This window comes from Pinus tabuliformis, chromosome 6, assembly GCF_031772625.1.
Source record: "Pinus tabuliformis cultivar Carrire ecotype Pingquan chromosome 6, CPIR1, whole genome shotgun sequence".
NCBI lineage: Eukaryota > Viridiplantae > Streptophyta > Pinopsida > Pinales > Pinaceae > Pinus > Pinus tabuliformis.
Genome location: NC_142292.1, coordinates 902,762,735 through 902,774,646, shown reverse-complemented (window position 1 = coordinate 902,774,646; position 11,912 = coordinate 902,762,735). Strand labels below are relative to the sequence as shown.

At 33.8% G+C, this 11,912-nt stretch overlaps 1 protein-coding gene across 1 annotated transcript; it reads left to right on the top strand.

The window, feature by feature from the left end:
* Positions 1 to 7,097: 7,097 nt before the first annotated feature.
* Positions 7,098 to 7,955, top strand: LOC149261844 (uncharacterized). Its single transcript, XM_089371474.1, has one exon. It carries the CDS (start codon positions 7,098 to 7,100, stop codon positions 7,953 to 7,955), a length of 858 nt encoding a protein of 285 aa, XP_089227600.1.
* Positions 7,956 to 11,912: the final 3,957 nt, after the last annotated feature.

Below are 11,912 nucleotides of genomic sequence, written 5' to 3'. Positions count from 1 at the left end.
GCGATTAGTATTAATAACACAAGGGATTAGTAATATTACAAACCATAGGGATTAATATTATAAACCCTTGGGATTAATATTATAAACCCTTGGGATTATTAATATTATAAACTCAAGGGATTGATAAACCCAGACATCTATTAATATTGAAAATTGAAGGAATTATAAACCCAAGGGATTATAAACCTAAGGGATTATCAACCCTAGGATTAATATTATAAACCCTCATATTAATATATAAGACCTAAGATTAACATTATAAATCTTAAGATTATAAAACTTAATATATTTGTATTATTATACATATTATGGATTAATATTACAAACCAAAGGGATTGATAAACTGAAGGGAACAACATTAAACTGTAGAATTTATATTATAACCTAAAGGGGTTATAAACCCTAGGATTAATATTATAACCCCAAGGGATTAAAAAGCCTAGGATTAATATTATAAACCCTACTATCAATATATCAAACCTAAGATTAATATTATAAACCCTAAGAGATATAAACCTTAATATATTATTATATATATTTGGGACTAATATTGTAAACCCAAGAGATTTATAAACCCTTGAGATTATTGATATTATAAACCCAAGAGATTAATAAACCCAACACGCTAATAATATTATAAATTTGAGGAATTAATAAATTGAAGAGATTAATATTATAAACCCAAGGAAATAAATAACCCTAAGATTTATACTATAAACCCTCAAATTCATATTATAAACCTAAGTGATTAAAAAACCTAGGATTTATATCATAAAAACAATAGATTATAATACCTCATATTAATATTATAATCTTAAGGGATTAAGAACCATAGAATTAATATTATAAGCCCAACACTATAAACCTTAATATTAATATTATAATCCCTATGATTAATATTATAAACATTACGATAAATATTATAAACTATAAGATTAATATTATAAATGCTAAGATTTATATTATAAACCTAAAGATTAGAAAACCCAACGTTAAAACCAATATTATAAACCACAATATTAAAGCCCAAACATTTCAAACCATGATACTAAATACAATATTATAGACATTAAACTCTAATATTATAAATCCAATATTAAACACAATATTATAAACCCCAATATTTTAAACCTAATATTAGAATCCCTAATATTATCATCCTAAATATTGAACCCCGATTTTGTAATTTTGCATTGCAACATTGAATAATTTTCATTGTGACAATCAATGTCAAATTGATTATCACATTGAAACACTATGTCACAATGTGATGTTCGACACAATTTTGTACTATTCTAGCATCATGATATTAAATCCTAATATTAAACTAAATATTTTAAACCCTAACATCATAGAACCCAATATTATAAATACACTAAAAATATCAAACCTAAGATTGATAAATCAAAATTAATATTAATATTATAAACTGTAACAAATATAAACTTGGATATATTATTATACATATTAGGGACTATTACTATAAATCCAAGGAATTGATAAACCCAAGGGATTAATAATATTATAAACTTAAAAGATTAATTTTATAAACCCAAGGAAATAATATTAAACCCTTGGACTTATATTATAAACCCAAGGGATTATAAAGGCTTGGATTAATATTATAAACCCAATAGAGTTAAAACCCTAGGATTCTATATATAAACACTATGATTATAAACCTTAAGATTATAGAACCTTAATCCAACACTATTATTTAATCTTTAGTATTTGCTATTAACATTAATATAAACACTATTAATATTATCATTATTGTCAATATAATATTAATATAAACTCTAATAATATAAACATCAATATTGAAATCTCATAATAAAAACATTCATATTGAATTTTAAATATTTATAGAAAAATAATAGTTGACCATGATCGACTATAGTTATGCATGATCAACCCTATATTAAGAACCCAATATTATAAACCATATTTTAAAATAAAATAATAGTTAATCATGCTTAATGTGGATAATCGTGACTCACCATGAAACCCAATTAATATGCATACATTAAACCCCAATATATAAAGGCATAACATCAAATTGATGTTACATTAATGTTAATAATAACATTAACAATATTATTTTGATATTAATATGTTAGGATATTAAAGTTGACATAAATATCACAATCCTAATATTACACTCAATATATATGAAACCAATATTTAAAACTTTAATATTGACCCCTACTATTATAATCTCTAATATATATAAAAAATAAAATATATATATATATTAATTATAATTTTTGTACTTTAATATATATAAATCTAATAATTTAACATCAATTATTGATGAAGCATTAATGTTATAATAATCCACTTAGTTACATTAACACTATTACTTAATATTAACTTGATTTAATATTTAGTATTTGCTACTAACATTAATGTTAATAATATCATCCACTATTAATGTTAAATTAACAATATAATCAATATTAAAATTAATATTTAACATTAGTATTAATATATCAATATTAATAGTTAAATTGTAATATTAATATTAAACTTAAAATATATTAATATTAATGTTAAATTGTAATATTAATATTAAACTTAAAATTTATACACGTATTAGTATTACAATATTAATATTGAATAATAATTTTAGCTTTATCATTATCTTGCGGAAAAATTAATATATGTTAATATTATTATATTATTAACATTAATATTAATATTTTTAATATGTTGATATATTATTAATATTAATTATTTATATGTTATAGGTTAATATTAATAAATAATGTTTAAATCTTAATATTATAATAATATTATCCACTATTCATGTTACATTAACAATATAATCAATATAAAATTAATATTTAACATTAGTATTAATATATTAAATTAATATTACTATTAATATTAATGTTAATGTTAAATTTTAATATTAATATTAAACTTAAAATTTATACACGTATTACAATATTCATATTGAATAATAATTTTAGATTTATCATTATCTTGCGGAAAAATTAATATTATGTTAATATTATTATATTATTAACATTAATATTAATATTAAAGTGAACATTAATATTAACATATTAATATTAAATTAATATTGATTTTTTAATATGTTGATATATTATTAATATTATTATTAATAGGTTATAGGTTAATATTAATAATAATGTTAAATCTTAATATTATAAATTTAAATGATAATTTATTAATTTTTATTAAATGTCTAATTATACAAGGAGATTCAATTTTGTAAATTATCTCATTAAAAAATCCTGGAATTTTTATATGAAAAAACAAATATTTAAAAATAGTATATATAAATTGAAATTTTTAATATCAAATAAATGAATTTTGTAAATTTATTGAATAAATATAAACAATTATTTTATTAAAAATTCAATAATACTTATATTTATATTAAACCATAATATTATAAATCATATTTTATAGATAATTTTATAAATCATATTTTATAGAAAATTGATTGTTAATGTAGTAGAAAGCCTATAAAGCCTATAGAAAATATAAGCTCTAATAATAATAACATAAATCATTTATGACACGTTAATATTAATAATAACATTAATATTAACACTTGATACTGTTATTAAAATTAACATTCATATAATATAATAACAACAATGATTTTAATAATATCATACAACTCTTGATGTTACATTAACATTAATGATAACATTAAAAGTAAACTTAATATATTAATATTAGTATTCATATTAACATCTATATGAATATTAATATTAATATGCATATCAATATCAATCACTAATATTATACTAATATTGATATTATTACTTTAATATGTTATTAACATTGACATGTTCACATTAACAATATTTTTATATAGTAACAATATAACTTTTCTAACTTATTCATATTTATTAAACATATAATTCTATAAAGAGATTGTACTTTGTAAATTACTTTATTAAAAAAAACTTGAAGTCTATTAAAAAAAAATAACAAATATTAAAATATAATATATACAACACGTTTTTTTTAACATCTAATTTGTTGAACTTTATAAATTTATTGAATAACTTAAATACTTATTTTATTAAAAAAACTCAATAATACTTATATCCCAATTATACCTATATAAATATATATTCAAAATTTTTTTTTTTCATGAAATACATATTTAATCAAACTCAATATTAAAACTTAAAACCAAAAATATAAAACCTAAATAATATAATATTATTTTTAAACCTACTATATTATTATTATTAATCTTAAGTTGAACATTCTAAATTAAAATTTAAAACTAAATTGAATATATATTTCACTAAAATTAAAAACCTAATATAGGAAAAAACATGTACCATTATTTATCTAGAAATGTCCAAAAAAAACTTTTAGAATGAATAACCTCTATCTACATAGATCATAATCTCTACTTCATTGAATAATTCACTCTTTCTATATAGATGGTAATCTCTTTTGTATTAAAGGACTAGAAAGAACTATGAATTATTACATTCTTTTGCTGGGAAAGTGAGTACCTCATATTTTGAAATCACATTGAAATAAAAGGTTACTCTACTTTCATTTACTACATTCAACCGAATTCAACACTTAACATAGACCTTTTTATACTTTCAAATTCATAAGATTTTTAGATTTTATAAATATAATTATTCAGTGATGTTTATATAAGTATTGAATGTTATCAAAACATATAGTGTATAATCATCAAAACACTTTACAATACGTGAACTGGTGAGTTTATTGTTGGATTAAGTGTTGAAAATATATTTTATTATGAAAGTTATCTCCAATGAAACTCAAGATAATTAATGAAATTTATTACTATCCATCCATTTTCATCCATATATGCACAAAGTTGCAATTTTTATACTCTTTTATTACTATATAAATTAAATTAAAACCTCACAAGTTTTTAATTAAGTAAATGATCACAATTTATGACAACCTTGATTTGTAATGATTGTTACAAAAAAATACAAGACTTTAACACTAAAATTAATTGGTTGGCACAAATTTAATTACCCAACCTTAAATTGTAATAGTTGTCGCAAAAAAACAAAACTTTGACACTAAAATTAATTCAGCCCTTTAGTTCCCACAGTATAAATGCCCACTTCCTCTACAACATTCTCCTCAATGTAAATGTTTTCCCACCCCCTTCATCTGAAGTTAGGTTGTGTGGATATACACGCTCCTTTTAATGTTTTATAAAGAAAAGAGTGTGAAAAAAATTAAGTGTGCTTAATCAATTAATGCATGTTTTAATTATTAATGTGCTAAACTGTAACGACACGGAGCGGATCAGGAGTGCGGTTTCACTCTGTCTAGGGTTTCTGTAAACCCTGCTATGGCAGACTCCTCCTGACCGAGGTCAGCTTTGACAGACTCTGGTCAATCTGCAGCCTTACATTTCTGCAGATATTCGTAGGAATAATGAGTCCCCCTCAGGGGGAGGGTGACGCGCCTCCCCCAAAGGACGACGGCAAAAAGAAACTAGCTGAAGATAACGACAATGCAGAGATGCAGAATGAGGGTAATAAGGATAATAATGTACATCGGGACAAAGATCAGGCTCAGCAGGATCAGCCCAAAGTGAGCTCATCCACATGCAAGCTAGTCGCCACTCAAAGGCCAAAAGTAGAATTTCCAAGCCATCGAATCAACGCCAGAATACAGTTCATGAGGGATCATGCGTTAATAGGCAAGTTCATCGGACTTTGGCCGACTGAGAAAGCACTGAGAGGCTGGATAACCTCCAAATGGAACCCAAAGGGTCACATTACTCTGCAACTAGGGCCAAAAGGTTTCTTCACGACCATATTTAACTGCTTGGAGGATCGAAATAGGGTTTTGGATGGAGGGCCATACTTCTTCAACGTCGCGGGCCTGTATCTCAGAGGATGGGTTGAACGTTTCAATCCTGACAAGGAAGATCTCAGTTGGGCTCCTGTTTGGATAAGGCTTTACTCGCTTCCATGGGAATATTGGGAGGAAGACTCCTTGCAAGAAATCGGAAATGCTCTGGGTGAATTCATCAAAGTGGCAGAGGAAACAAAACTGTGCAGATACACATCATATGCCTGAATCTGTGTCTACATGAACCTCAAGCTAGCCTTGCTGGATGCAGTAAGTTTATTTCATGATGATATTGAATGGGTTTAGCTGATAGATTATGAGCATGTACCGTTTCGATGTAGGAAATGTCATGACCTAGGCCATCTCTTCAGGGACTGTCCTCTAAATAGAAAACCCCCATCCCAAATGGCCCCAGACAAACCTGCTCCTGATGGGTTTACTAAAGTGGTTAACCGCAGAAGAAACCATAAGAAATCGGCAGCCAATACCAGGACGCATCCAGCTAGTTCTTCCAAACCTTCAACTAGCAATAGCTTTGCTGCTCTGGCAAGTAATGATGATCATGAGCTCGAAAACCCCCCTCCGACTGAGAAGGAAACCACTAAAGAAAAACAAAAAGAGGCCTTACCGCTCCCAGAGGAGAGCCAGATTAGCAAATCGCTCCCTCATACCCAGATCAAAATCCCAGCCTGGAATTTTCAAGGAATGGAAGTTGATAATCCAGCACCCAGCTCAAAGACAACAGATGAAACAACTGAAGACTTCCAAGAATCCCAATTCATGGAGGAAGATCCTGAGAACATCGACATTGGTGAACTTGATATCTTAGGCCTAGAGCAGGCATGCAAAAAAAGGAATTTTTTTAAAATCCCAGATGGGCAAGTAGACAACCTGGTGGAGGTCCTTACGCGAGCACAAAAGAATCACTCTCTTGGGGTCTAGATTGGAAGTTCTTGGGATGGAAAGTTTATTACCAAAGACAGCAAAAAGCGGGGGAGGAAAACCACTATCCAAAGAACTATCAGAATAGGAGAAGTGTTAGTAGAGTCAGGCAGATATGCTAAGCTAACTAAGTACTTCAACATCAACCCCAACTCTTCTCAATGAAGTTGATCTCATGGAACATTAGAGGGCTCAATAGCCCAAGGAAAGGTAGACTTCTCAAAAACATGATCATGCAGGAAAAACCTCAAATCCTTTTCTTGCAAGAAACAAAATGCAACTCGATTGTTCTGGAAAAAATGGCAGCGAAAGCCTGGCCAGGTGGGATGGTAACAGCTGTAGATGCTCAAGGGGCGTCGGGCGGCCTTGCAATTCTATGGGACGCGCGCGCTATCCTGCTCAACAATATACATGCAAACAAGAACTTCATCCAAGCAATATTTCACATAAATGGCACTAACATCTATGGTCATATGACTAATGTGTATTTCCCTCAGGAAACTATGCACAAAGTTGAAATCCTGGACACCCTATCAGAGCTCAACTCAAATAGGCTGCACCCCCTATGGATTTCTAGAGGCGACTTCAACATGATTGCAAGGCTGGAAGAAAAAAAAGGAGGAAGAAACAGAGGTAACAGAGATGGGAATAATCTAAAAGACTTCATACAGAATAACTGGCTTATTGATATCCCCTCTAACAATGGCTTGTTTACATGGAATAACAAAAGAGAAGGATCGCATCAGATAGCTTCGCGCCTTGACAGATTCCTATTATCAGATAACGCAATTCACTTGGGTGGAGAATTTGTAGCTTCTATACTGCCGATATCGGGTTCTGATCACTGGCCTATAGCCCTTCAGTGGAACCGCCCCGGTCACAACATTCGGCGGCCGTTTCATTTTGAAGCCTTCTGGATGTCTCATCCGGACTTCAATAAATTAGTCAATTCAACATGGAGCAATTTTACCCCCTCTAATGGCTCTAGGATGTCTCAGTTCCAGCAGAAGCTCAAGCACCTCAAAGGCGAAATCAAACACTGGAATCACACCTCTTTTGGTAACATTTTTCAAGCTCAGAATGCCCTCAATCAAGACATGAAGAATTTGCAGCAGAAGATCATAATCGAAGGACAATCTGAGGACCTGAAAAAATAGGAACAAATTCTTGAAGCACAAATCTTAGCAAGAGAAAAACAGGAGGAAACTTTATGGCGACATAAATCGAGAATAAAGTGGTTGAAGGACGGAGAAAAAAATACAAAGTTCTTTCACAGAACCACTGTTCAGTGCAGAATGAACAACAACATATCCCACATTCAAAATGAGCAGGGAGCAAGGATTGAGACTCATGAAGGTATCGAAAGTGAATTCCTCAATTATTTCAAGCAAGCACACCAAGAGCCAAATATAGATAGAATGCCTGCTATTGACAAAGTCCTGAGGAACATTCCCAAACTAATCATAGAGGAGCATAATCAACTCTTTCTTCGACCCATAGACCTTCAGGAAGTTGAAAATGTAGTGCAACAATTGAAAGCGGGAAAAGCGCCGGGTCCGGATGGAGGTTTGGCAAGTAGTGGAGGAATCACGTACATTAAGATGGATGTACCCCGGGCTGAATGCTACCTTCATTGCGTTGATTCCCAAGGAAGCGGAGCCCAGCACACCTGATAAGTATAGACCTATTGCTCTATGCAATATTATCTATAAAATTGTATCAAAAATTATAGCCTCTAGACTGAAATTATTGCTTCCTCTCATCATATCGCCAGAGCAATCTGGCTATGTAGAAGGTCGGCAGATTACGGATGGTATTATTTTAACTCATGAAATAATCCATTCTCTGAAGCAATCCAAGAAACTAGGTATGCTACTCAAAATTGATTTATCCAAGGCTTTTGATAGCTTAAGTTGGATTTACATTCAGAAAATTTTAAATGCTTTTGGCTTTGCTCCTCCTTGGGTTAGGTGGGTTATGAGTTTGTTATCCTCTTCTTTCTTTTCGGTGCTCATTAATGGCATACCGTCGCCCACTTTTCGTCCCTCCAGGGGTATCAGGCAGGGAGATCCCCTCTCTCCCTTCCTTTTTGTCATTATGGCAGAGGGGCTGGGTCAGAGCATCAAATCAGCCCTGCATTCTCAGCTGCTCAAAGGTTTATCCTTTCTCAACTCCCCCACGTACTCTCATCAACAATTTGTAGATGATAACATGCTTTTTGGCCATCCATCTGTTCAGGAAGCCCGCCAACTCAAAGCTCTCCTGTCGGACTTCTCCGAAGCCTCTGGAGCCAATGTTAATAAAATCAAGTCTCAAATTTTCTTCTTCAACACTCCTGTAATCACCCAAAATGCCATAGCTCGTATTCTTGGCTTCACCATTGCCTCTCTTCCTTCCAAATATCTGGGAGCGCCCCTAACTGCCTCGGCTCTTAAGCACTCCTCCTGGAAAATCCTCTTAGAAAAGCTAGAGGCTCGTCTTTTCCTATGGACTCACAGGGCTCTCAACATGGCCAACAGATTAGTTCTTATTAAAGTTGTTCTTCATTCCATGCCGCTCTATCTTTTTTCAATCTTGGCCGCTCCCAAATGGGTGCTCAAGGAAATAAAGAAGCTCCAATGCAACTTCTTATGGGGCAGCTCTGGCCCCAACCGTAAATGGGCTCTTGTTAAATGGGATAAAGTCTGTCTTCCGAAGAAGGCTGGAGGCATTGGTCTAAGGGACCCGTTGCATAGTAATGAGGTCATGGGAGCCAAAATTTGGTGGAGATGGCTCTCAACTCCTAACACTCCCTGGGCTTTACTATGGACAGCCAAATATGCAAGCAACAGCCCAATCGAAGAACGAATCCGAATGTCAGAAGTAGGCATGGGATCAGTGATATGGAATTCGGCCAAACAACACAAGAACCTAATACAACAGCATAGCTTCTGGGAAATCAAGAATGGCAACACAGCTAGATTCTGGGAGGACTCCTGGCAGCAGCTCCCGAAGCTCAAGGACATCCTCTCTCACCTTCACTTACCGGAGCAGGACTTGCACGAGTTAGACAAGGTCAGTCAATTTTGGAATCCTTCTTCCACACAGGGTTACAGACGTTGGATTGAAGCGGATCAGATTCTCAGGCACGGTACTGAACAGGCTCAGAACTCTCTCTCCTCAGAATTACGAAAAAGGAAAATACTTTTTTCGGAGGGAATGGATATTCTAAGGTGGGGATATGAAGAAAAGGGCACTTTTACCACAAAGGAAGCTTACAATATAATCATCAAGGAATGCATAATCAAATATGTTCTATGGAGTAAAATCTGGGATCCCTCCAATTGGCCGAAGGTATCCACCTTTCTTTGGCTCCTGTGTCAAAATAAAATACTCACTTGGGATAACCTCAGGAAAAAGAATTTTTATGGCCCTTCCATATGCCCCAACTGCAAGCAAGAAGAGGAATCAGCCATACATCTTATGCAGACTTGTCACATTGGGCGCAAGCTGTGGGAAAAAGTTAGCTTTCGCTGCCAAAAAGAAGGCAGAATTCATGGGGACATCAAAGCTACAGTTCGCAATTGGAATCAATCACCGTATCAAAGAAAACTCCTAAACACTCTTTGGAAGCTCATTCCTGGCCTCCTGATGTGGAACATCTGGAAGGAAAGGAATCGCAGGATATTCAAGGACCAATCCATGTCTACAGAGAATCTCTGGACCATGCTATGCCAAAATATTAAAGAATCCCTCTCCATCAATTCTTGGTCCCAGGAAGACTTTCCATCGCTGCCGCAAGAACAATCCATTTGGGCTAACTGGAATATACATTTGAATCAAGAGCTTACCTCCAAAGGAAACCCATCTCTGCTTGATCGAATGCCGACAAAATGGATCCCACCGCCCAACAATATGATCCAGCTTAACTTCGATGGAGCCTCAAAAGGCAATCCAGGAAGCTCAGGATTTGGAGGGGTCTTCAGAGATCATCAAGGAACTCCTCTACTGCTTTTTCTTGGCTCAAAAGGCTGGGATACCAACAACTCAGCGGAACTGGAAGGCTTATGGCAAGGTCTCACCTTAGCACATGACAGAGGATTTTTCCCGCTCATCATAGAAGGGGATTCACAGATTATTATAAATATGGTTACAAAAATCATGCAAGGCACTCCCTCACACAAGGTCAGCAATAGTTGGCAAATGGCACAAAGGCTTGAGCTCATTGACAGATGGCTTTCTCGACACAGGGCCATTTCATTCAAGCACACTCGTCGAGAAGGAAACAAACTGGCAGACTTTCTTGCTAATATGGGAGTGGAATGTGGGTTGGAACTTCTTGTAGGATCGATCTCCAGTATTGCCTCAGATGACCAACTATTAAATTACCACACCATAGTGAAGAATGATATGAACCAGGAAGCAGAAACACACCCGGATGCGGGTGCTTTCGAGGCTTAATCAATGCGGGCTCATGTCAAGGAATCTGGACTTGCACCTGGCAATCCTGCACGGCCTTCAATCTCCTCCCGCGGATGAAATGAATCACTCTCAGTACCGGCAGTTCTTCAAGCATTCGGAATTGAATGCGCTCCCTGTTCAAGACTCTTCGCAGGTTGTTATATTCATGGCTTCATCTGTGGTTTCGGCTGTCATTCTTATCGGGTCTCTCTTCATCAGTCTGTCCTTATTCTTGCATCCTTGTGTTGCTCTGGTAGCTTGGTGGCTTTTCCGGTGTAAGCTCCTTACCTGGCTTGCCCACCTTTGATCCTGCTCTGTCTGGCCCTGTTCATCTCTTCCCTCAGGTCTCTTTGTTCCCCTGACGATGGTGCGTCGTCGTGGTTGCTCTCGCCGTGGAGGCAACGGTGGAAACCGCGAACGTTCTCAGCCTGCTCCCCAGAACATCATACCTTTGGCTTCGGCTTCCCCGTCCTCTGATCATGGTAAGCCCTTCCCACATAATTCATTCCAAACCACCCGCTTTAAATTTCACAGTCGCCTCAACAGACTGATTCTCTCAGCTAGCATTACTGTCATTTTGGCTGAGGAAGAAGACAGGCCCAGTGTCTCTGTCCATACCTCACCCTCGCAGTCTCAGGATGATAGCGTGCTCCAGGGAGATGAGGTAGGAACTG